The sequence below is a fragment of the Cricetulus griseus genome, chromosome 2 (assembly GCF_003668045.3).
Source record: "Cricetulus griseus strain 17A/GY chromosome 2, alternate assembly CriGri-PICRH-1.0, whole genome shotgun sequence".
Classification (NCBI taxonomy): domain Eukaryota; kingdom Metazoa; phylum Chordata; class Mammalia; order Rodentia; family Cricetidae; genus Cricetulus; species Cricetulus griseus.
The window spans coordinates 329,600,093-329,625,987 of record NC_048595.1 but is presented as its reverse complement, the minus strand read 5'-3'; the positions used below and the strand labels follow the sequence as shown (position 1 = coordinate 329,625,987).

At 38.4% G+C, this 25,895-nt stretch overlaps 1 protein-coding gene across 2 annotated transcripts; it reads right to left on the bottom strand.

The window, feature by feature from the left end:
• Mier3 (MIER family member 3) lies at positions 1–25,553 on the bottom strand (the record flags this gene model as incomplete). Of its 2 annotated transcripts, none has more annotated exon segments than XM_027401483.2 (12): positions 1–3,978; positions 4,076–4,218; positions 4,298–4,425; positions 6,747–6,841; positions 8,249–8,330; positions 10,645–10,796; positions 13,083–13,155; positions 13,742–13,827; positions 14,641–14,761; positions 16,142–16,276; positions 22,466–22,611; positions 25,529–25,553. In XM_027401483.2, coding segments are annotated over 12 exon segments (1,638 nt in total), but the record flags the coding sequence as incomplete, so codon positions are not given.
• Between the last annotated feature and the right edge of the window lie 342 nt (positions 25,554–25,895).

Sequence of the window (25,895 nt, the reverse complement as noted above, 5' to 3'; positions counted from 1 at the left end):
AACAGATTTCCAGATTTTATTTCTGGAACTGTACACCAGGTATTAAAGTACAACAAATACAAAATAATGCTCAAAAAATCAGTGTTTATGTACAAATATTAAAATCAATGCAACAATAGCAACTTCCTCTTGAACATTGGATACTAAAACTTGTTCTGATTGTCACTAATTTATCTCATACTCACAGGATACTTATTTCAAACTGGGACAATTGGAATCACTGGTCATCTAAGAGGAATATTAATATCTACCATATTTAACAATAAAACTAATAGTTTCCCTCCTTTTAGTGAAAAAATTAGGAACTTTTTAAAAAACATAGTAATGTCAATATTTTATAAATTATTTCAATTTCCATTCGTAGACAATGTGCTTTGAAACTCTGGGCAAACAATCTCCTTGGTGGTCGGGTTTGTTAGTTTACATTCAAAGTTGAAATATTTACTAGACTTTGGTTAAATTAAATAGTACTACTACTCTATTAGGTCTGATGTTCTCAAATATTTATGACCTTCAATTTTAAAAATTAAAAAGGAAACAATTGCACAATTCTTTGACCTAATTGTACAGACTTTAGTATTTTTTAAACAGTATTCTACATCCTTCAAGTAAATTCAGCAGTTGACCGTGACAAGAGGAAAACTAAACATTTAAAAAGCTAGCATGAGCAAGGCGAAGCACAACTAACAAAAGTAAAGTATTGCTATAGTCACAGCACCAGTTACACTTCTGAATGAGTCCACGTCCTCTCGAGTTCCCTGTACACAAAGGATGGATCAGCCGACACTGCAACTGCTCACCATGAATTTTTGGTTTGTTCATATGAAAATATTGCGGCAAATGAAAAAAAAAAAAAACAAAGAATTTATCACAGTTTGCTATAAGAATTGTGCTTAATGCTTGATAATAAAGGCATTGCTTTTTTTCTTCATACAATTGCAAATCGAGTATGTTTTTATGCTTTCAAACTCAATTCTTTTAATAAACAGTAACAAATTCTCTGTTAAGATGTTTAAATGGAGACAAAAAAAAAAAAAAGTCCAGCCATTGAAAGAAAATTCAATAAATAGCTATTTTACATGGATAAAGTCATAGTGGTACAATTTATGAATGTCACATCAAGCATGCACAAAAATGGTATTATACATGGCAGGAGTAGTCAGAAAATATTGAATTAGATCTAAAAAGATATGAAGAATTTACTTTACATATATATACAAAAATCTTGCAAATTATTGCCTCATTTTAACAAGGAATTAAAAGTAAACGTTACCAGCTAGGTAGCACTCTCTAAGAGGCTAAATTCAGGTTAGCATTTAAAAATCTGTTAAACTAGCTGGAATTTATTTTTCTCTCATATCATTTTCTGGATTTTGGTCAAAATTCTATTTAAATAACTAAAGTGTCCATTCAACTTGCTGATAATCAAAACTCAGATAAGAAACACTGTTTCCATCTTGTATCAAGACCCCAGCAATGCATAGATAAACTGGATATATTACTGCATCAGCTAATGAGAATGGGCATCTTCATTTAAGTGCAACTGGTACTAGCATTCAGTCATCTTTGTGTAAATTATTTATACAGACCAGCCACTGTAAACCCAGAGTGAAAATTAAAGTTATAACAATGGAAGAGTATGCCCAGTATCCTCCTACATTAAAGAAAGTATACTGAAGGGAATAAAAGAGACAAGGTTCAAAGTTTAGCACAACACAGCAAAAAGAAGCTAACCACTTGGATAACAATATCAGAAAGCAACACAGAGCCCAGGCTACCCATTATTTACTGTGTGCATACAGGAATACTAGATTTTAGATGTATAAGTTAGAGACCAATTTTAAGTTATTAATTTAACTACCCTTTGTCCTCTGTGCTAAACTAAATTTTATAGTCAATGTGCTACTGCATAAACACTTCAAAGCAATCTTCATTAAAATGCTGCAAAGAAAAACAATACACATCATCCAAAACTAAGGATGTCATTGCAGTTCACAGTTTTTAGAATAAATACCCTCCCCTCCATCACTAAGACCACTACATCCTACCTAGTCAGCAGCACAACCTTGAAGCGACTTACACACAAACAGCAACACAGTCAAATGGTAAGGTTTTTTGCAAAGCAATACAACTAGTAATAAAATCAAAAATTGTAATTAAGACGGTGCAAAAAGTAATTGCTTTAACTGTGCTATAAAAGCAAAGCTTATTATATCCTAATACTGTATTGTATAGTTTGATTCACCTTAAAACTTAAAAGGAGTATGTCTAATAAAGCAAAAATGGTCAAAGCTTATGGCAATGGCTTCTTATTCACGTTTTGATAAAAGTAAAATCGCATTTGAGATGCATGTGAACGTCTGTCACTTCTAAAAACTTAAAAGTGGTAACGTACCATTCTACTTCAGACAGAAACTCACGTTTTTTTTCTTCCCAACTATTCAAGCTAAACAAAATAGCTCAAATATACTTCAAGGTTCTGCATTATGCATACCATCTAGAAGTCTCTCTAAGTATTAACACTTTGAACTGCAGTGCTCCAAACTTAAGAGGTGTTCCAAACGTATACCACCGAGTGGAACTTCCTAGGCTTTGTAGACTGCTTCTGCAAGTCAATTGCCTCGGAATAAACTAAATTATCAGTGACCAGGATGATTTTTAATATTACAATCTTGACAATGGTGGACAAAACCTCATATGAACACCACATCTTCAAATGCCAAATTTTTAGTGGGGGGAAAAAAAAAAAAGAAGAAAGAAAATGACACAGAAGTCTCCCGGCAGTAAAATGACCAACTCTGTGTAAGGTAGCCCTGGTCTAGAATTTTGAAACAGGATCCAAGCAAGAGTCTTCATCATTTGCACGCAGTTCCTCGTGCTGGCTTCTAGACAGATGGTCTTGCTGCTTTGTAAACTGAAGTGCTCTAGTTGAATAACATGAGAGAAGTTTCCATTTTTAAAAAAATCCTTGCATGTTTGTGCAGTTTAAAGAAACTTACCCCTGCTTTTATTAATAAAGAAAATAAAACCAAAAAAAAAAAAAAATGCTACATTGAGCAGGGATTGGGGGTTGGTACCTGTAAACATTGTTATTCCACTGCATCCATTACGGCAAAAGGAATTTACACGAAGTGAAGCCACACATCAGTTCAGAAACATCTGTGCTGGTTTTGAGCTTGTGGCCTCTGTCTACAGGTTTTAAAACTGGGAGTGAGGGCAAAGGGAACAGAAAAGGAGGAGGAAGTGGGAGAGGTATTAAGGGACAAGGAAGAGAAGCAGAGCTTAAAGCTGCACCACAGAGTTCAATCTTAGTTCCCAACTCTGCTGATCATAGTTCATTTCCACATTTATGGATTGAAAAATGAAAATACTCTTGATAAATCAAGATATAGTTCTATACATACTGACATCACTGATGTCATAGTGAAAAAGGTTCAAACTTCCAGTGAAAGACTATGCAAACCTGATAGCTCCCCTCAAGTTTACTGGTACTGCACACCCATTGTCTCTGGGCTTCTCATTCATGTCACTCTGAATGAAGGGCGGCGTGCTGATGCAGAGTGTGGGCACTGATGAATCCATTGGTCTCACTGGCAGACAAACTGCCAAAGTCAGCCACAGAGACAGCCATTTTGGCACTGGTGATATGATGTGTATGATTTTCAAAGTCTACCCCCAAATTATTTACAGAAACCTCATTCATAAAGGATTCAGGGACAGCAATGCCCATTTTCAATCTCTTTGCTGGTCTTTCCGATTCTTCGCTGCACATAGGGTTTAGCTCTGAGGGATAAAATCCAGTCTCAAATAAATTAAAACAATCACTTTCACCATTGCTGGGCAGGGTGAGTAACTCTTCCGTTACACCAGGCACATGATTGACTTGTCCACGGGCTGTGTTTCCCAGTGGAGGAAAGCTATCATCCAGACAGTTCACATCTGTGGGGTTGCAGACAGTTGCTACACTGTTGGTCAAAGCTAAAAGGAAATAGAAAGTAGCTTCAGTGAGTGATCAATTGATGCATTACCCAGAGAAAGGACTTGGAGCAGGCTACACACAACAGCCTCGTTTTACCTGTCAAGTCACTGGCAGTGAAGGAGCTGAGAATGTTCAGCTGCTGATCAGGAATGGGTTCCGGCCGGTTAGACGTTAAGGCTGAAGAATTTACTGTGCCACCCAGAGACTCTGTTTCATCTACAAGGCGATCCATATAGTCCCTAAAAACACACACCAATAATCTTAACTGTGCATCAGAGTTAAAAATAGCAATCAACCAAGTCAAGCCCACATACTTACGTAACTCCAGGGTGATGGTTATAGCGTTTCTTTCCAAATTTTGTCTGTTGAGCAAAGTAGTCATAGCGTTCTGATTTCTTCCACATGTAGTAGAAGGCTACACACTCAGCAACAGTTCTGGTTCTCACCTAGTGAAGAAAGGAAGTCAACGTTACAAGCTGATGCTCCTGACTCCATGTTTAGCAAGACTCCCCAACAAAGAAGCCTGAGTCTATAGGTCTTTTCTATCACAAGTATGAAATTCTAAATATGTCTATCAGTGATATGTCTTTACATGCAATGAGACAGATTTCAAAAGCACAGGCCGCTCAAGAATAAAACAAAATACACATCCACAAACTATTTTGTGTGTTTACTGAAAACCCTCAAATAATTGTCATTGAACTCTCACTGCGACTGACAGCTGTTGAGTTTGACCAACCTCTAAGGATAGGTCCACAAATGCTTTTCCTTGGGTCTTACTAATTCCCCAAGTGACAGGCAGGTAGGTAAACCAGGAAGAAAAATCCAGCCTCACCAGATTATTTAAAGGCTCCATAAACTAAGAGATTAAGAAGCTCTGACCAAGGAGCCACCAACCTCTAGCATCTGTAGATCATTTAAGATCATGCACTAACCAAAGGCAGGGCTTTTCTACTCCACTGGCTCTTAGCTCCAACAGGCTTAACAACTTCTAAAAGTCAAATAGTTGGCTCCAAACCCAAACTACGCTCCTTGAAAACATCACTTAACAGCCACAAGTAAGTGTCTGGCTATATAGACAAATTGCTTTATCTTTATTCCATAAATACTTTCTTCCCTGACTGATCAGTGCCCCAATAAAGTCTCTATCCTGATTGCAGAGTGAGCTGTAACCTAAGTCACTGATAGAGGGCCAAGCTTTTGAAACCATGAAATGAGGTATACCTTTCATTAACTATAAGTCATTGCAGAGAACGCAGGCTTCTTGGAGCTACAGACTTTTCTGTCTTATTCACTGATAAAGCTCTAGTACCTAAAATAGTATATAGTAAGTGGAAGGACATAACTGTCTATGGAATAAATGGATTAAGATTAAGTTTCATAAGTCATTGTAAAACTGATGTTTAAATGGACAAGCAACCCACACTTTTTTGAACATGTTTAATCTATTCACACTAAAAACTTCAACTTATCTTTGAGGAAACATTGGGTTTTGTTTTTTTTTTTTGCTTTTTGAACAAACAAAAAGCATGAAATTTCCAACATGATATTGGAAGGTGTAGTTAATACACGAGACAAGAAAAGACATACAGAATGGAAAGGAAGAAAAGAGCCATCATAGCTCAGACATGGCGGAAGATACGCAGAGACCCCAAAGGATGAACTAACAAAACAGGAAATGACAGGGCCTGGATTCCAGTTACACAGGAGGCTCTAGAAACAGGAGCACACATTCAAGGCCTGCTTGACTTTAGAATAAATTCAAGATCTGCCTAGGCAATTTAGTGAGACCCTGTCTCAAAATGAAGACTAAAGAGAGGGTCAGGGATGGCTACAGCTCAGTAGTAATGCATGGGACTGAAAAGTGCAAGGCCATGCAGGTTTAATCATTAATATTTAAAAAAGTGAAATACAATAAGCAGTTTTAGCAAGGTTGTAGGATTCAGTATTAAACTATGAAGAGTGTGTGTGTGTGTGTGTGTGTGTGTGTGTGTGTAACTCAAAAAAATCTGTTATTTTCCTATGTAAAAATGAGTAGAATTTTGAAATTGAAAATACTTAGATCAGAACCTTCTATGAGTAAAACTATAAAACACTGAGTAAAGAAATTAAATAAATGGAGAGAAATTCTATGTTCATGGATAGGAAGACTTTAGTGCACCCCCCAATCTAGCAGTTTATTTTGTAGACACTGATTAATTCTATATGGAACACAGAAGACCTAGAATAGCTAACACAGGCCAGTCAGGGGTATACAGTGAGCGCCTGTCTCAAAAGAGAGAAGAAAGTTAATATGATACTAGGGTGTTTAGGAAGAAAAAGCAAACACATTATTAAAAGAGCACAGAAATATAAGCACAGATTTACAACCAACCCCTCTCTCTGAATCAGTCTCTCTCTCTTTCCCTCTCCCTCCCTCTTCCCCCCTCCCCTCTCCTTGTTTCTTTTTAGCAACTGCAGTTCTCAACACTCAATAAAAATATATGAGACTACAATATCAGAACAGCTTGGAAAAAAGTGAGAGTCAAGGAGAAACACGGAAGGCTTCCTAAAAAATATACTGAATCCAAGTTGTGTGAATCGAATATGGTAACTAAATTCTATCATCACATGAGCAGGCTGTGGCACATTACAATCATGTACAGAGTAATATTTAAAATGCTGTCAGCGGGGAACATTAACAAATTGCTCACTTTTCCCTATTTAAACCACAAAAATCATTGCTTATATCCATTGTAACTAGTAAGAAATTTCTCTATTAATTTACCTTATTTTTCTGTATAAGATGAAAATCTTTTCCATAAAGCATGAGTGCATGTTCAAAGCTTCGGCATTCTTCTTCTGTCCACGCTGTCATTCCTTCTATAAAAGAAAAGGTAAGACCTCAATCGCCTCCAAACTCTTCCAGTGCATCACTGATTCATCTTCATTATGCGCTCCCTGGGAAAGGCCAGAAACTCAACTCTTCTCTCTCACACACATTCTGAATGTAGAGTATTTCAGATGACATTACCAAAGTATACACACTAGTCATTTAGAACATAAAAACACTGGGCTAGAGAGAGAACTCAGCAGTTAAGAATATGTACCCTTCTAGGAGACTTGAGTTTGATTCCCAGCATCTGTATTAAGTAGGTCACTACAGCTGTGGGTACCTCCACTCACAGGCACATACCTACCACAGACACATACATCTACATAAATAAAATAGTAAAAATATATCTTAAAAAACAAAACAACAAAAAACCCACTTTTTGTTCTCTGCACTGTGGGACAAGGATTTACTGGTGTTTTAAAATACACATTTTTTTTTCTGTTTTTCAACACTGTAAATGTGCACATGTGTACACACACATGTGCATGAAGGCTCATGGAAGCCAGAGTACAATCATCAATGTCCCCTCAGGATCTGTCTACCCTGTTTTATTGAGACATGGTCTCTCCCTAACCTGGAGTTTGCTGATTAGGCAAGGTTCACTCTACATACACTTAATGACAGCCACAGTACATGTAAACCATTTCTATATAAAGATGAAAATATTAAAGGAGCAGCCATGTTCCTTAGCACTCATAAACAGACTGTAAGTGCTATTAAAAAAATCATCACATGATCACTAAAGCTGTATTTCCTTCCAAAAAAAAAAAAAAAAAAAAGCCCATGAAATATACTACATCTTTTTTCTTCCTCTCATTTATTATCTGTGTGTTTCTGTGTCCATGTGCATGGAAGTCAGAGGACAATTTGCAGGAGTTGTTTTCCTCCTTCTTCCATGTGGGTCCCAGGACTTGAATTCAGATCCTCAGGCTTGGCAGCAGGTGTTTTTAACTGCTGAGCTGTCTAGCCAGCCCTCTTTCCCCCCCTTAATCCTAATTCTCCATTTGATTTTCTGACTTAAACAAAATCAAAATATTCCCAATATTTTTAAATCAAACTATAAAAATTACTCTTTCTAATGATTTGGCTATATTGTCATTTGTGAGGTTGACTTTGTTCTGTAACCTTCTCATCTTCTCTATAAGAAAGTAGAGGTAATAGGAGTTGGAAGGAACTGGGCCAACAAATCTGTATTTGAACAGTCTCTGGTACAACTAACAGAGGACAAGAAAGGGAAATAACTGATATGAAAAGGAGCGTAGAAAAAAAAAAAGGAGCGTAGATTTAACACCAATGTTACAGGGCTGCTCTACCCTTTATAACACATCACCTATCCTGATCCTCAAATGGATGCCTGTTGCCATGTCTCTCTTTTTAATCCAAGTGTTTCTCACCTTGAGAGGCCTTTCCATTACAGCAGTATCTTTCAATTGCTTCCTTTATATTGTGGTTACACTTGAGAAGTTCATATAATGCCTAAGAGAACAAGAGGGAAAGAAAAAAAAAATCAATAAACACTGCCAACAGCTCATCTCTAAGAGCATTCTAAGAAACAGGTATCTTACAGGAGAATCTTAACGAACACTACTAAAATGCTTTCAAATGTCATGACAAGCTGTGTATGGTGGCATACACCTTTAATTCCAATACTCGGGAGACAGAAGGTAGATCTCAGTGAGTTTGTGGCCAGCCTGGTCTATATAGTGAGTTCCAAGACAACCAGGGCCATGTAGAGACCCTGTCTCAAAAAAATGAAATAAACAAGTCATGGCACATGAGCATGTTTGCCTAGGCATTCAGTCTACATAACATTCTGCAAACTGACTCTAGTATCTCGTGCACATGTTCATTCATGTTTACCTGGGTGTTTATGCATTATATGTGGTGTATGAAGAAGCACAAACTATTTATGTACCATTTCAGGTATCTTCTTGGATTGTCCTCCACATTATTTTTTGAGACTGGGTCTCTCACTGAACCTGTAGCTTACCCATTGGCCAGACTGGCTGTCCAGCAAGCCCCAAAGAGTTTGATTCCATCTCTCAGTGCTGGGATTACAAGTGTGCTTTACCATGCTCATCTTTTTTATGCAGGCACTGGGGATTCAAACTCTGGTCCTAATGGTGTACTCACTGAGCCATCTACCCAGAACAATTTGTTCATTCTCACCCAGGAGCCATTCTCTATTATCATTCTTAACTTTTTAAAATTTTCTAGGTCTTCTCACTCAGGAAGATTTTATTTTTTGAAGTTTACTGACATAGGGTTTCATAGAGCCCAGAATGGCCTTGAGTTTATTTACCCAAGGCTGGCCCTAAACTGATTCTCTTGCCTCAGCTTCCCAAGTGCTGAGATTGCAAGCACTCACTACCATGCCTGGCCAAATTCCCCAACTTTAGATAATTTTGTTAGTTGGGAAAATTAGAGCTGTGTCTGTCCCTTGCTGTTTTCTTCTCCATCTTTGGAGTTGTAACAAAAGAAGAGCAGCAGGCCTGGGAGAGAAGCACTGACTCCTTGGGGATTCCTGCCTTCTCCATCACATGGCAGGTATTGTTTCTGTCAATCAATCTCCTGATGTTGAGTGTTTGGAATTGTTACTATACTAAATGGCAGCAGACAGAATTCAACTGAAAGTTCAGTAATAAGCAGCTCCCAAAGTGAATCTCAGGAAAGATGAGGCTGGCAACATGAGAAAGTGCTGAGTAGCTCAACATTAAAACACTCACTCAGAATGTAGTTAGTCCTTATACACACAGATAAAGTGTAATCTTCACCTCTCATCAAGGAAACTTTTCTTTGCAACAAACAGGGATCATTACAGAAAACCACAACCAACCAAGACGCAGAGCTATGGTGCTCAGTCCCAGCTGATACATCTACAACTCAACTCCTGCATCCAAGGCTCAGGAATCATTATGGAAGGGGACAGAAAGACTCTAAGAACTAGAGGAACAGGGAGATAGCTGTGAGACTGTGTCCTAGGAATGTCAGAAGATACATCCTTGAAATCTCACCAACAAAGATGCCAAAACATGAGCTGAAAAGGGGTGAAAGCAACAGCCACGCTAATACAGAAAGGTAAAAGCTCAGATGGTCTCAGCCCTACACAAAGAACTACAGGTAACTGAGGAATGCTGTCAGCTGGAGAAACACTCTTCCCCAGGGATGACAAAGGCACCAATTGTTATCTAATACGAAATGGTCAGCTATGAAAACATATACATATACAAGTAGTATACAGACTACAGTTTCTACTTATGCATACAGAAGAGAGAGAGATACAGAGTACACACACATGACAAGAAAGAGTCCATTAATTTGAAAGACAACACAGGGCTTGGGGAGGGTAGAGGGCAGGAGGAATGTTGCATGGGAGGGTTTGGAGGAAAAGGAAGGGGAAAATGACATTACATTATAATGTCAAGTTTTTTTAATTTAAATAATCTTGCAACAGATGTTGTAAAAGGACCTAACAAATCAGTATCAATTTCAAATGAGAGAAAGACAATACTAGTTATAAACAGATGCACACTGTCCTGCAGTAACACAGATAGCATGGGTTAAACCAAGTGCCAATATTATTCTTGCTGAGATCCTGTCTCAAAAAATAATACAGAAAACAATCAAGGAAGACACCACTGTCAACCACTGGCCTTCACTCACACCCCTCACTGCCCCAAAAGACACAAAAACCCCTCTGAGAAAAAGATAACCAATTCACATTGAAACTAATCAGACATTTGCAGTTACAAAGTTATCTGGAATTCCAATGTAAGGGGAGGAAATGTACCTGTTCATTATCCCTGGTGTGTGTGCCTGAAGAAATTCTGTCCATGACTTTTTCATTTCCAGTTCTTAACGATGTCTCAACAAGGTACTCCTTGACTTTGCTCTCCAAAACCACATCAGGACGCCACAGTAACTGGTCTTCATTTTCATACGCTGAGAAAGGCAACCCCATTAACACATAACAAAGAGTGAGCACCTTAACAAATGCACACACTGTGCCTCCCTTCTTTGATCCAGCTTACTGACTGGGACAAGTAACTCAGCAGCAGTGTGAATGTTGGGCAAGTATAGCCTTTCACTGGCGTAAAAGAAAACAGAATTGTTTAACTTGACTATATGGGCCCAATGATCAGAAAATACAGCTATTTTAGAAGTTGGATTTACTGATCGTTAAGAGAGTTTTCTATGCCTAGTAAGGTATAATTGTAAACCCCATATTGGTATCTTATTGATGAAGCTGTAAAAAACAACAACAACAACAAAAAAAACAAAACAACAACAACAACAAAAAACCCTGTCAAATTCTCTAAAGACCTCTTTAGAATTTTCTCTTAAATTCTATAAATGAACTATGAACTTGCTAGAGGTTAAAATTACAAATAAATAAAAATAAAAGCCAAAGTATCAAATAATAACTTGGTGCCTATGAAGGGTCAATTTTCCCTTTATAGATTGCTTTAATCAAAAGTGAATTTTTTTTTGCTGGGTGTTAGTGGCGAAAGTCTTTAATCCCAGCACTCAGGAGGCAGAGGCAGGCAGATCTCTGTGAGTTGGAGGCCAGCCTGATCTCCAGATCGAGTGCCAGGATAGGCTCCAAAGCTACACAGAGAAACCTTGTCTCGAAAAACCAAAAAAAAAAAAAAAAAGGGGAATTTTTATTTAAAGGACAAAACAGATTAATTAAGCCCTCCATAGAGGCTTTAGAAAGAAGGGCAAACGTAAGAACAACAAAGTTTGGGTCAAATGACCCAGACACTAATGCACAATGTCACTAACACAAGGTCTGTATTTGATTAATAAACTCTGCCACCTTACTTAAAGCTTTGTTTTACACAAGAGTAACACAGATGACCCAAGTATGTGTGCCAGTGTTTGAAGAGTAATCCACTGTGTAGGCATGTAATACCTTACATATAACAAATAAAAAATAATTTATTGTTATCAGGACCAAAATGCTTGTTTTGAACTATGTAAGATAAGCATTCTCCTTCCTAGTCAGCAGGAAAGTCAAGAATGAAGATGTCTATGCAGCATTAAGACCAACATCTCTATCGTAAGAGGATATGCAGGATCACTACACAGTACAGGCTGGCCTCAAATATGTGAGCCCCCAAGTGCTGGAATGACAGGTACACCACCACACTCAGGGGTCTTCTCAGAGATCTCTAGAACCAATTTCTTTAACTGAGCTGTTTGGGCTAACTGCTGAATAACATCCAGAAGGTACACACATTCCCTCCTGATTGGCAGGCTAGGAGTAGTATTACTTCTGCTCTGTTTGGCCTCAGACTGTGTGTGGCATGTGAATGAGGGAAGGACATGACACACTTAAGACCGTCAGCCTTTCCTGTTTCCTCTGACAGAAGCTTCTTCCATCAAAAGCAATTTAGGAAAATAGTGCCACTATTGGCTGCCAGAGTTCTTGGTCTTTGGGCTTTTAAATGGAAAGTAATGTAATGTGGAGGAAAAGAAAAAAAGCTGAATCTAGGTGGCTTCCCAGAGATGAACCAACTCATTAGAGCAAAGACCCAGTGCCCATGGAAATAGTTCAGATCAATAGGCTTTTCAAGATCAGATAGAAAGGCACAACTTCATGTATAATCCCATTGCCCTATGTTTTCCAAACTCTCAGGGCCAAATACAGCTGAATCTACTACAAGTGAGAGGAGGCACCACACTAGTGGTATACAGCAAGGGCATCCAGGGTACATAACTTCTGGCTCTTCCAGTGGTAGGTCAAAAGAATTCCTCCTGGTTTCTTTTTCCTTCCAGAGTTTTCTTTCTACAAGATTATGTTTGTAACATTCTCACAACTTCAGGTGATGGGACTGCCCACTCCCCTGAAGCCCCATTTAGCAAGAAGCTACTTCTAAAAAGACACCACCACCTCAACAGGTGCTACACACTCAGGCTGGGAAGCACTGTGGGCTTGAGTGTGGCTCCAAGTCTTGGGATTACTGTCACTTCCTTTTGTCTTTTTGAAAAAGGGTCTTATTATTATGGTCCTCTCCAGACTGCTCTGGAATTCATGGTCTTCCTGACACTGACTCCCAAGTGCTAAGATCATAAGCAGGCCCCACCAGACCCAGCTTCATAACTTTTGATACACTCTTCCTGGACTCTGGAAGCTGCTCCGATATCACTCTATCCCTATATCATCTAAGCTGGTATATAATCAGACTTTAATAAACACAGGGTGGGAGGGCAGTTTGACCTTACCTTTCTCATCACCACTGTACTCGCCAAGATAAGGGGGGATTTCTGCCTGATACTGTAAACCGATCATTATTTCCTACAGGAAAAGGGAGAAGTAAGGGCAACATTGTTATAAAAAGCACTGAAAAACAATCCCAAATCATTGATCTGTTTTTACAAATCAAAATAAACCTCATCATATAACAATAAAATTATTATTAAATTGCTTTAGAAAGTTTCAACATTTTATTTTAATATGTATGTGGGGTAGTGATATGTGCACATACAAGCAGGTGCAAGGCAAGAAGACGGTGATGAATTTCCTAGAGTAGGAGTCATAACCTGTTGTTGGGAATTGAGCTCCAGTTCACTTAACTGTTGAGCCATCTATCTTGCCCCATTTCTAACATTATTTTGGAGATTAATTTTATTTTTAATTATGTGTATTTGTGTGTGCACACACACATGCATACATGAATGAGCGTAGAAGCCCACAGAAGCCAGAGAGAAAGTCAAATCCCCTTAATCTGGAGTTGCAGGCAATTGTAGCACGAGACCTAGTGCTGGATCTGAACTCCTGTTAACTATAAGAGCAGTATGTGCTCCTAACTACTGAGCCATCATGCCAGTCCTCACAAATGTTCTTAAATGTTCTTTTAGAATATAATGGGAACTCAACTTACCTTTCTCAAATCTTCAGGTGAGTTACCACTGTCCGTTTCAACGTCTTCAATCTCTGATTCCTTATCTCCATCACATGTAGTATTTGCTTAAAGAAAAAAATGTAAAAAGTTTCTGAAGCACCTAAGAGAATGCCATTTATATATTAAAAACTTGTTGAGTAAATAAAATTCACCTAATTATTATTATGCCTGCACTGTTTTCACCACTGACATTTGTCACAAAACAAAAATAGTGAGAATACTAATACTCTAAGGTGTATATTATCCTTACTATTATTCCAGTGCAAGGTGGAATAGATTCAAACTAAAAAGAAGCCAATGTCATCACCTGAACTGTGAAGTGAAGCATGGAGTTTGCTCTCACTGGACTAACTCAGGACTGCACAGACAACTGAGTCCATCAAAGCTGTCCCTGTGCATACCCATGCATGTGTACCCAGACACAGTAACTACCCTAAGAGCAGCTTTCAAGACAAATGGGATTGCAGTTTAACACTCTCCAGCCTAAGCCCATTTAGTATTAGTAATAAACATTACACACGCCAAGAACTAAAAAGAAAAAAATAATGAATCATTAAAAAACAAAGATACTTTTGAGCACTGGTAAGCAGGGCCTTTTAACAAGTCCCAAAACTACACTCTATGACATTCTGTTGGTGAATTAGTAAGATGGGTCACCACAGCAACAGATGAACTCTGGGAGAGAAAACAGGCAGCTTGGGAGACTAGGTGAGTGAGTGGCTTTTAACAGCACACAGTTCACTCCATCTTGGTAATAAAGGCCATAATCCTATCCAGATTATGCTAACATTTTCTTCACTATTTACTGAACACAATATGACGTCCTGAAGCTGGTGGCATCACTGCTACTATCGATCAGCAGGGGCTGGCACTCTTACATCGCAAAGGCCGAGGGAAGAAATCAGAAGTTTCGTGAGAAGTCACGGACGGTGTCAGGTCATCCGCAGAAGACTGTGTTTCCTCATCATCACCCGACAATAGGTCTTTTGCTATTTCTTCCTGGAAGAAGAGGGAAGCAATCCAAGTCAGAAAGGCCCTAATCACATCAGTTAACAGAGATGCCTGTTCTTATAACATGCAATAATAAAGAACTCATCCATACCTTTTTAGTTCTGAAAAGTTCGAAATTCTGTAACTTACTTTATGTGCATAAATGCTAATAACATTTAATAATTAGTTATATACTTAATATACTATTTTAAGTTTTTAATGGCCTATCAAATGAGAATAACAAATGATGTACACTTAAACTACTTGCCTATTTTGTGGGCATGCAAAGAATTTATTGGAAGGTGCAGACCAATTTACAGTGGATTCACAGCAATCTGTTCTAGCTCAGCACAGTTGTGTGTGTTAACAATACCAGGTTAGGAGGCAGAGACAGGAATTTCATGAGCTCAGGACTTCATGGCAAGTCTGAGCAATACAGTAATCCCCAAAACCAATAAAACAACAACAAAAACATGACTTCTAAGTGGCTAGCAATTATAGTCCCTTTTCTTCCAACAATTTTTTTTAATTTAAAAATATCTCCAAACTCTATTCTCCCAATGATTTAAAAACGGGGGGGGGGGGCACAGACCCAAATGGTGACACTGCTTAAAAAGAAGCACATTTTGATGTTTTTTTCTTCTTTAATGTGCATTTATCTGTGTACGGGTGTTGGATTCCCTGGAACTGGAGTTACAGACAGTTGTGAGCTGCTGTGTATATGCTGGGAATTGAACCCAGGTCCTCTGGAAGAGCAGCCAGTGCTCATAACTGCTGAGCCATCTCTCCAGCTCCACATTTGGATTTTTATATAAGTGCACTGGTATACAGCAAGCACTCAAAACTGAATGACTACTGAAGAGTGTGACAAAAGTCACAGGAAGAGGTTCCAAGATTCAGATTCCTCTTCCAGCCTGAAGTCTGACAGGCAAAGAAAACCTCGCAGGAATCCCACATAGAGCCATGGCTGCACATTTCTCCTCAGCAAGGAGTGGGCATCCCTACAAGCAGCTTGTGTGAGACAGGTCACTGTAGCCTTAACTGCTGTGACCACTGTCACTCCCAGGACCCAGAAAGACAACTATGCCTAAGCCACCTTGGTTTTGCAGGTTTCTGGGAGATTTGTTAAGAAATGTTTTCATATGTTTACAGATCAAAAGTAGTTAAGGCAAAATCCATTAGATACAAGGTCTAAACAGGAAAATATTGGAGAAGTGTGGAAAAGCTACTATATTATTCTGAAAAGTAACATGATCAAAGCCAAACTAGTCACCAAAATAATAGCAAGTTTATATTTCAGAATCAGAAAACAATTTAAGCCAAAGAAACTCTCATGAAAGCAGTCGATGACAGTAATCCTGGAACTTTCTTATAAAGGCCTGTACTCACCTTGTCTAGAGTCATATCTGGTAGTTCGTCTGCAAGTTCACTTGGGGGGCTGTTGGCACTGGAATTTGTAACCGTTGGAATTGTAGATTCATAGCCGTAGAATGCCAGTAGGTCTTCTAAAGGCATATTTCCTTCCTAGTTGAACAGGGCAGACACAGACTCAGCAAGGCCATAATCTGAACAGTGGGTAAGCTGCAATGCTCTAAGTTTATACTGCACAGTATCTATCAGCAGGGCAGAATCAAGCACCACCAAGCTCTAGGTTTGCTTTGTGCATTGCTGTTGGAAAATACTAAACCTAGTGCTTAATTAGTATATTAACAAAAGCAAATAGTTCAAAAAAAAAAAATCAATCAACTGATCGCAGGCAACTTCACACTTTTCGCTTGTTTCCACTTGGTTTCTTCTTCATGTTAATCAAGACTCCCAAGAAACCTTGGCTAAACCAGCACCAGCAATACTATAATGTCCAAACCACAACTATCCTTTTTATGTTCTTGGTTCTGAGTTGGAACTCCAGTCCCCCAAGTCCTAATGACAACACTGCTTTGATAAACTACATGCTTTGGCGACAGTACTGTACCCCATGCCGTGCTTCGAAGTGACCCCCGAACTGTCTCCCGAGCTGATGATGCACTTCCTGAGCAGACTTACTTTAACCAATACAATGTATAGAAAGAACTCTTTATAACTACAATTCGCAAACAACTTCAAAATAAGCTTGATAACCTACGAATTGTAAGATGTTTACCTACATCAATTAAGAGATTTCTTCCCAAAGCTTGACTATTGGTTTAGTTTTCTAAAACATCAAGACAAACACCCAGTACACTGTCTGGAGACACTAATGTGGAGCATGTAAATTGTGTCCATGGTGACCACAAAGTGAGTTAAGCACTGACAATGCCTACAGAGATACTAGGTATCCACGAGGGCCACAGGGAAGGTAGGCTGAAGGTCCCTGAACTCTGGCTTTTACCTCCATACATATGGAACTTAGATTCGGAATCATCTCACTCACTGTAGGAGGTGACTGGGTTGCAGCCTTTGCCAACCACCTGTCAGTAGATCATTTCTCTAAGACTCCACATGGGACAGCCCTGGGTCCTGGGCCGCCTGCTGCTGTTGCTCATTCCCTGTGGTCTACTGTATCATTACTGATTTCTAGGTACTCTGGTGAGGGTAACTAGACAGGGACAAAGAAAATGAGAGAAAAATCCTTTCTATGAAGGAATTCAGTGCTACCGAGAGAAAGACAAGTTAACTGCGGTACAACACAATAGCTGTGATGGCCAGCCTGGGAAACTGGTGCTCTGAAGCAGTGTACCCTGAGAAAGGACCTGATCCCAGGAAAAACAGTATGGAGGGGGATGTGCAGAGAACAGACAAGGGCTGAATCTCGTGATCCACCATGAATGACAATGACTGTGTGTTAGAAGGTTATTGTATTAGTTGCTGGTATGAAACACGGCCTGTGCCTTTTCACAGCTTAGTCTTAGATAGGGAGAACCAACAGACATAGAGCTGCTGATTATGAGAGTGCAAATAAAAGGATCCGAAGACACAAAGTAAGGCTGGGGTTCATTTTCATTGGGTAACAGAGAAAAGACACAAAATGATGTCTGGCGGAGTCTCCAAGCACGGGACAGAGTAGGTGTAGTGGCAGGCACTCTAACCAAAGGAAAAGCCATACGTGAAAGTTGACGGTGGCTCCTCACCATGCCCTAGTTCAATGGGATGAATGAAAAGTGACTCAAAGGAACCTGGACTGTATTCCAAAGAAATGGGAAGCCAGTGGAAAATAATAGAAACAGGAGGGCCAGTGCCATGATGGCTCAACACAAAGGCACCTGCAGCCAAGCCTGACTTGAGTTCAATTGAGACCCACATGATGGAAAGAGAGAACAGACTCCTGCAAACTGTCCTCTGACCACAAGTACACAGGCATGAGTACAAACACATACACTCACGCATAAACACACATACATGCATGCACAAACACAAACACACGGGGAAACAAACATGGTTTTTAAAAGGAGGAATATGACAGAATTTCTTCTTAAAATAAAGTTGCATGCAGAAAGTTATGGAGAGACATGGAAACCACTTAGCCCCTTGTGCTAACTTTGAATAGTGATAAAGTTTGAAGAGAAGTAAAGCGATCTCTTTACTGAGGTAGAATCAAGTGGGTTATTAAATGTGGGGGTGAAGGGAGAAGGGACAACTCCCAGATCTCTCCTCGAGCAAGAAGGTGGTTCCTTTTAGAGTAACAGAAAATACCAAGGGGGGAAAAGCCTTGTTTTTTTTTTTTTAAAGGAACTATATTCAAGAATTTTATAGAGAACACAAGTTAAGTTTGAGAGAACTACAAGGCATCCAAGAAGAAAAGTCAAGTTGGCCAGGAGCCTGGATCGCAGAGAATCCGGCTGGGCTAAAGATATAAATCTGGCATTCATTAGCATCTAGATGATATTTAAAGCCAAGGGAGCTGATGAGCTCACCTACAAAAAGGGCAGAGAGAAAAGAGAGGGGTCTGTCCTTTATTCCAAGAACTTCAGAAACAGGAACTTACAGGCAATGGGGTATAGCTACAAACCTTAAACGGGGCTTTTATTTTAGAAATGGTGTTCCAGACCAAGGAAAATAGGAATCTGAACTAAGAAGAATAATTATTTATGTAACATGTAAGAGAGAAAAGTAGTTTTTTTAAAGTTATTTGATAGCAGGAATGAAAGAGATCTATGAGTCTAAAGAATACAAGACTTCTGGCATGAGAAGTCAGCTAACTTTAACACCATTAGATTCAGGGCCGCAAAAACCAAGACAGGGTTGAGGATAACAGTGATGACAGTGGAGTGTATTTGAGTGAGATCCCACAAAAGGGTAAAATGAGTAAAAAAGATGAGGACTGACCCCGAGAAAGAAGAGCCTAAGGCTAATAGCTTCGGAGGTGCATGAATAGGGTAGACCCAGGAAAACAGAAATCCTATGAATGAAGAAGCAATGCTGAGAAACCGAGGTGGTCACTGTGGTCAAACAGCAAAGAGAAATCAAGTGAGAAAAAGAAAAGAATTCTTACCATTTGGAAATCAGGAATCATTGTTGACCTTACAATGAGATGGAAGGGTTGACTGGGAAGGGAGAAGTACAAAGGCATGCATGCTATAACACTTGGCTAAAAAGTAGAGTAACCAACAGCAATCCAGGGTTAGGAGATAATTTCTTCCAAATGTGAGAAATACATGAGCAGAGTTGTAAAAAAAAAAAAAAAAAAAAAAAAAACAAAACAAGTGTGTGGTGGTGCACATCTACATCCCAGCACTTGAGAGACTGATCATAGATGTGAAAGCAGCCTGGGCTCTACAGTAAGATCCTATCTCAAACAACAAACTATAAGTAGAATAAACCAAGGGCAAAAAGGATGGTGATACAGATTAGTGTTGAGATGAGGCATATACTTTCAGGACGGGACAAGATGAAAAGAACAGAAAAATCAGAGGTGAGGAGGCGGCAAGAGGTTCTTGGTTCTTCATAAAGAAAGATGCAAACGGGATCATCTGTTGCAGGAGATGGTGATTATGGAGACCTTATAACTAAGTTCAAGAGATGGCACAGCCTTCCTAGTGGGACTGATGCAAAAGACAAATTACTTGTGCAAAAGCTTTAGATTCGATGCCAATTAAAGGGGAATACAGTTTCTGAAACACTTCACAGATGAACTTCCTATTAAGTGTTGTTAGCATTCCCCACAAAGCTGAATCACTGAATCTCAAGGTCTCTGAGGTCCTGTGATGGCTAGCCCAGCCTACACAGTTGATCCAATCACGCTAGGGACAGAGGGTTTCCTCTCCTTTGCTTGGGCCTTTTATTGAATGTTTTTAATTTTGAGGACACAGATGAGTACAGCCATATTTGTAATAAACTGGTCTATAATGGTTAGAGTGTATATTAGGAAAATAGAGTGTATACTTTAGGGTCACAGGGCATGCTGACTGCTCATTACCTTGGGTTTATAAACCACCTAATCCCTTACATCTCCATTTCCCTATCTGTAAAAACAAAAATGCCATTATTTTAATCTGATGATCAGGTTAGAAATTAGGATGCACCCTACTACCAATCACATGTTCATCTGTGCTATTTCTTAATTAATGGGACTTGTTATAGTCAACAATGGAGAAACAAAAGTTGACACTCATTTGACACGCCAGGTGTATTGCTGGGCAGGTGAACTAAAACCATGTGTAATACAGATCAAGTTTAGTACCTAATACACATCATCCTGGACACCTTGCAAAAAAAAAAAAATAGAATCTTTAAATGTTTTTTTTTTTTTTTTTTGGTGGTGGTGTTGATGTTTTTTAAAATCACATAGTCTAGTGGAAAAAGATGATTTTTTTTTCTTATTTGTTTAAACTTCTGAATTTTTAGGAAATTTTAAACATTAAAGAGGAATCTCTGTGCTGATAAAATCAGGAATGATAACAACCTTTTACAAGAGCTAGATCCAAATCTAGAACTACTAAATTAAAACTCTGGAAAGCAGTTAGATGAAAAAAATCAAAATTTATGAAACTGTGATAAAGCCTTACTTTGCTATATCTAAACTCCAGCCACATAGTTCATGCTACAAAGAGCCACTAAAGGAAAACTAATTTTGCATCACCAGTCTTATTTTCCATGCCATATGTACAAAAACTGTAAGCACTAAAATATGTTCATAGTCAACAATCTAATTACTATAAAAATAAAACTTACATAGAATTTTTGAAAATGAACATTAATTAATACCCTTCCCCTAAAAAATGTCAAAATATACCAATGCTTAAATTGTGGTTTTATTAAGAAAGATCAATATATTATCCTAAATTGTATAAGAATAATAAAAATATAAAACTTCATAAAATTTCATTTCCAAGCTTAAGGAGGTTTATTCTATTTTTACATCTGTTTCTTCTACTCATTTTCATGTTCTATTAAATAGCAATAAACAGAAGAAACAGTTAGGCTTTCCTGCAGGAAGAATCACCAATCAGAGGAAGCGGTAGGAACTCTGTGTCTCTCGGCCACTGCACAAAGAAGAATCAGCCTTCTCAACAGAGACACAGCTCAAGTCTTCAAAAAATGTAAGATCATTATATTCTCCCAAGAAGCAGAGACAATGATACACTTTTGGAGACAACAAAAGCATAAGTTTCTAAATGCACAAATTCAGAAATGGGTATGAAAAATCAAAGATGTAATTACTAACATTTATTTAAAAAAAAAAAGCATAGAAAGAGGGACTACATATTTTTAAGTGGTAAGTCTTTCTTATTATTGATTTGTTCTATTTTTTTTAGTTCAGGCTGGGCTAGAGCTCAGGGTGGCCTTGAATTCATAATCCTCTTGCCTCTACCTCCTCAACGCTAGGAATACAGGCAGGCACGAGCCACCACTTCTGTCTTGGATGTACTTTTTTAAATGAACAAACCTAATTATAACCACTCTGGATTAATTAACCACATGAATGTAGGTGCTTTGAAAATTTCAGGTTTACTGGAGTGGGCTTAGAATCTAGGACCTGAACTGCTTCCCTGTCTGTGAACAGAAAGGAATGGCTGCAGTGCACAGCCCAGCTTCACAAAGGTAGTAAAGAGGTCATATGTTTGCATTCCAAAACAACAGAAGCACAAGAGGGAGGGAAACTCAGGCAACTAATATTATTCACTATTATTCCTGAAGGCTTTTGTTACTGTGAGCCGATTAGAAATTTTCAAATGATGTTAATTTACAGATAGTATAATCCTACAGCTTTCCAAGGTGACCCTATGGAAGCCTTTCACTATAGCCCTAGTGTAAGTGAACGCTTAAAATACAGTTCATTTGAATTTATATTGACTTTGGGCTTAAGAAGTTGTGAACTACACTCAATCTAGCCAAGTTTTTAAAAGATGACTGGAGGGTAAAGACGGAATACTGGCAATTTACATTTGAAAGTACATGAAACTTGTTCAGTTTTCTAGCAGCATCCTATCAATAAGTTATTTGAAGGAAAAGATTTTTCCCTATTCTACTACAGAACTAAGTTAAACTCAAATTTGACTTTCATTCTTCTGAGATAAGCTGAAAATCAGACTTACAGATAAATGACAAAATAGAAATGTTCTGACTAGGCTACTCACAAAATAATGAGGAAATCAGTAATGTTTTATTAAGTTAGGTTGAAAAAGCAAAAAGATGCATACAATATTTTTATTTCAGAAAGATTTTGAAAGACTTTACAGTAAGACTTCTAAGTCTTTACCAAAGTTTGTGTTCTATGATGCTAAAGTAAACCATTACCTTTTCTAAGTCTTCAATTTCAGAACTGAAGTTTTTACCCTCATCCATCATTTCTTCTTCTTCAAGAGTTCTTTCATCATCATAGTCATGGACCAACATCTCAGCAGTGGGGTCAAAATCATGATCCTCGGAAGACAAAGACCCAACTGGAATGAAACACACCAAATCACTTTACACATCCAAAAAAGGAAATAAAAATGTCTGTTGTTCTTCCAGTTGCTTTTGATATCTATATGTGGATTTTATTAAATGAATTTACCATATATTTTATGGGTTGTAAAGTAAGACTACGTGGTCTTGAAAAGATATGTAAACCAGCAAAAGAACAAGGTAAAGTATTTACAAACGTTTTTACAGTCATTCAGACCATGAAAAAGAAATAGTAACAAAGAATAGTAACAAAATGATTCCAATGGCATGGTCTGAAGAGAAAAATCAGTCAAACTTTGCTTAAATTAATTTGCTTAAAATAGCAAGGGCTGGGCACGTAGCAAAGTGGTAGAATACACAGGGCCCTGGGTTCAATCCCTAGTATAGCAGAACAAAACCAACACACAAAATGGCAAACTGGCAGAAGAATTAAGTTCCCAGAAATGGGAGACTCCCCAAGAATCAGCCAGCAAACTGAAGCTAACATTTCAAATAGACTATAGTTGACATTAAATCTAATCCTAAACAAAGACACAAGACTTAATAGAATTCTTCAAACAAATTCAACTTTCTATGAAGCAGCTATATAACAATTTAGTTTTTTAAAAGTGTGGAATCACTTTATTCACATATTAAGAGTATTTCAAACTTCCCAGAATTAATCAGACAGATATTAAAATACAAACCCATGCTTTGGATTCCTAAATTTTTTTTAGGACTATGTGAAGGTAACACAGAAAATCCTATCTGAAGGCTTTGGAAGACATCCTACTGCAAGTTGCTTCTATCAATACAAATTGGTCTAGAACACTGTATTATTCTACCATGAAATCAACAGGTTACCACAAATAAATAAATAAATAAATAAGTGAAATCCATTGTCCCAAAATAAACAAAACTTATGAAAAACAATATTTTCTCCATTTGCTATAATAGTGAATGCAATTAGACCAATGAAGCTGAAAGCATGAAAAGAAATCTGGAGTATGGTCAGAAGTGGACTGAAGAATATTAAACATAGCTTGCTCTATTTTTAAGCAAACCATTACAATTTTAAAATTTCAAACATTTAGGCACCATGTGAGATCATTACTAAAACAGGGAAGCAGGCCAAAATGGTTTCATGATGGAGAGGCTCCAACTACAATTCCATGTTCCTGAGTTCAGAGACGTCTAATCAGCCCCCTCCTATGCACACAAATATACACAATTCCATGAGAATTTATTTGCCTTGAGGTTTTTGTTATTTCTTTAAAGCTAAAAAAAAAATAGCATATGCTCATTTTCATTGAGATAGATATGGCTTAACTTACTTTTAAAGAGAAAGATGAGAATTTGCTAACTAGCTCAAAAACAAAACACCCACCATTATAGATTTTCTTTCCTGAGAAACATCTGTAGTATGTATGCCAAAGTGTCAGGAAGAAACAAAAAGGTTCTCAAGGTCTACTCCTGGCTTCGTCCTTGACTTGAGACCCAAGGCAAGCCATTCAAATTCAGACAATTTGATGCAAAATGGGAAAACTACATTATCAACCTGATGCTTCAAAAAATGCACATTAATATTCCTTCTCTGAACTTATAACAAAAAAACTGCTTGTCTCAAAAATAGGAAAAACTGTAAAAGACACTTCTTGTACAGATACAGACAACAATTTTAAAAATAATCACAAATTCCTTTTACCTTGGGTTGATCAATTTTACTACCTTAAAAGACACCCAGGTAAGTCTGTGAAAGTTACCTAAGTACAAAAACTAAGAATGCAAGGCAAGTGGCTTGTCCCCTCCAAAGCACCATGTAAAGAAAGTCTTGGAGGCTGGAGAGATGGCTCAGCGGTTAAGAGCACTGCCTGCTCTTCCAAAGGTCCTAGGTTCAATTCCCAGCAACCCCATGGTGGCTCACAACCATCTGTAATGAGATTTGGTGCCGAACACTATACACATAATAAATAATAATAATAAATAAATCTTTCAAAACAAAACAAAAGTCTTAGGGAGCAGGGGATGATGGAAGTCCCTATACAGAAATGGAAGAGCATACACTCTGTTACTAACTGGATGACTCCCTGCAAAATAACACCAGTCGCCTCCTTTTAAATAAAGGGATGGATACTTCCAGAGGCACTTTTTCTGGAGCCCACTATACGAGAAAGGGAGCTAGGAAGGGGATGAGAAACATTTTAGCAGATGGGGAAAGATGCCACAACCTCCCTTCCTAGTCAGTAGACCTATGCAGATTGGGAGTGGGGGCTCCTCCTTTTATTGGATCTCCATAGTGGTTTCTGACTTCTGTACTAGATAAGCTAAGATTGTCTTGGGTCAAAATAACCACATTAACACTTTTCTGTGCAAAACCTGGAAAATGTATGTTTCTTGTTTTCTTTTAGTGCTAAGGGAGCTTTACCTAACTCAACTTTCAATACAGCACAGATATTTCAGGGGGGACAAAGTAAATGAAAATGGAGTTAAAGTTAATAATCTAAGTTGCCCCAAGTTCTGACAAATTAAAAAGACAATTTCTTTTAAATAAATAAATAAAAATAAACCTAAACTGTCAAACATTTGTGGAAAGTTGATTTGGGATTCACTATTCCAGCTCGGAGGAAACTAAGCTGAAAAAAAAGTTATGTGAGAATAAAAGGCACGTTACTTTAAAAAAAAAAAGTCTGTCTGCAGCTTTGTAATAGGTTTGGGGAGTATTTTTTGGACACTGTACAGGGAATAGCAGTATAACTATTTCTTCCTCAAACAATGTTATTACCAAATGTACATCGGAATTCTTTAGCATCCAAATGACGAAAACCTCGAAGGATGAATTTCTCTGTGTGCAAGATTCTTTTGACAACAGATCTTTGAGTCCCCATTTCCCTCAAGGACTCCCCCTCCCGGAAGAAATAAGAAAACTGAACAAACCTGGGCTCGAACTTCCAAAAGAAGCCTGGGAAGGAGAGAAAAGAAAACTGTGAGGTTGAACCGCATAGCAAGGAAAGGAGGCAGCACAGGCAACAGGGCGCAGAGGGGGCGGAGCCGAGCGCTCCCAGGCAGCTGCCAAAAAGTGCAAGACATAGCTTCGCTCCAATCGCTCCCGGCCCCTTTCGGGCCCCCTCTTGGCTGCCTCGCCTTCCTCCCCAAGTCCCCAGTGTACAAACTCGCAGACACGGGACGAGGGAGGGCTGGAGTTGAAACAGGCAACTCCAAACCACCGTTTGGAGCTCGACAAGTTACAAAGCCGAGAAGCCAAAGCCAGAGCTAGTCGGTTCGCAGCATCAGTCCTTCCTTC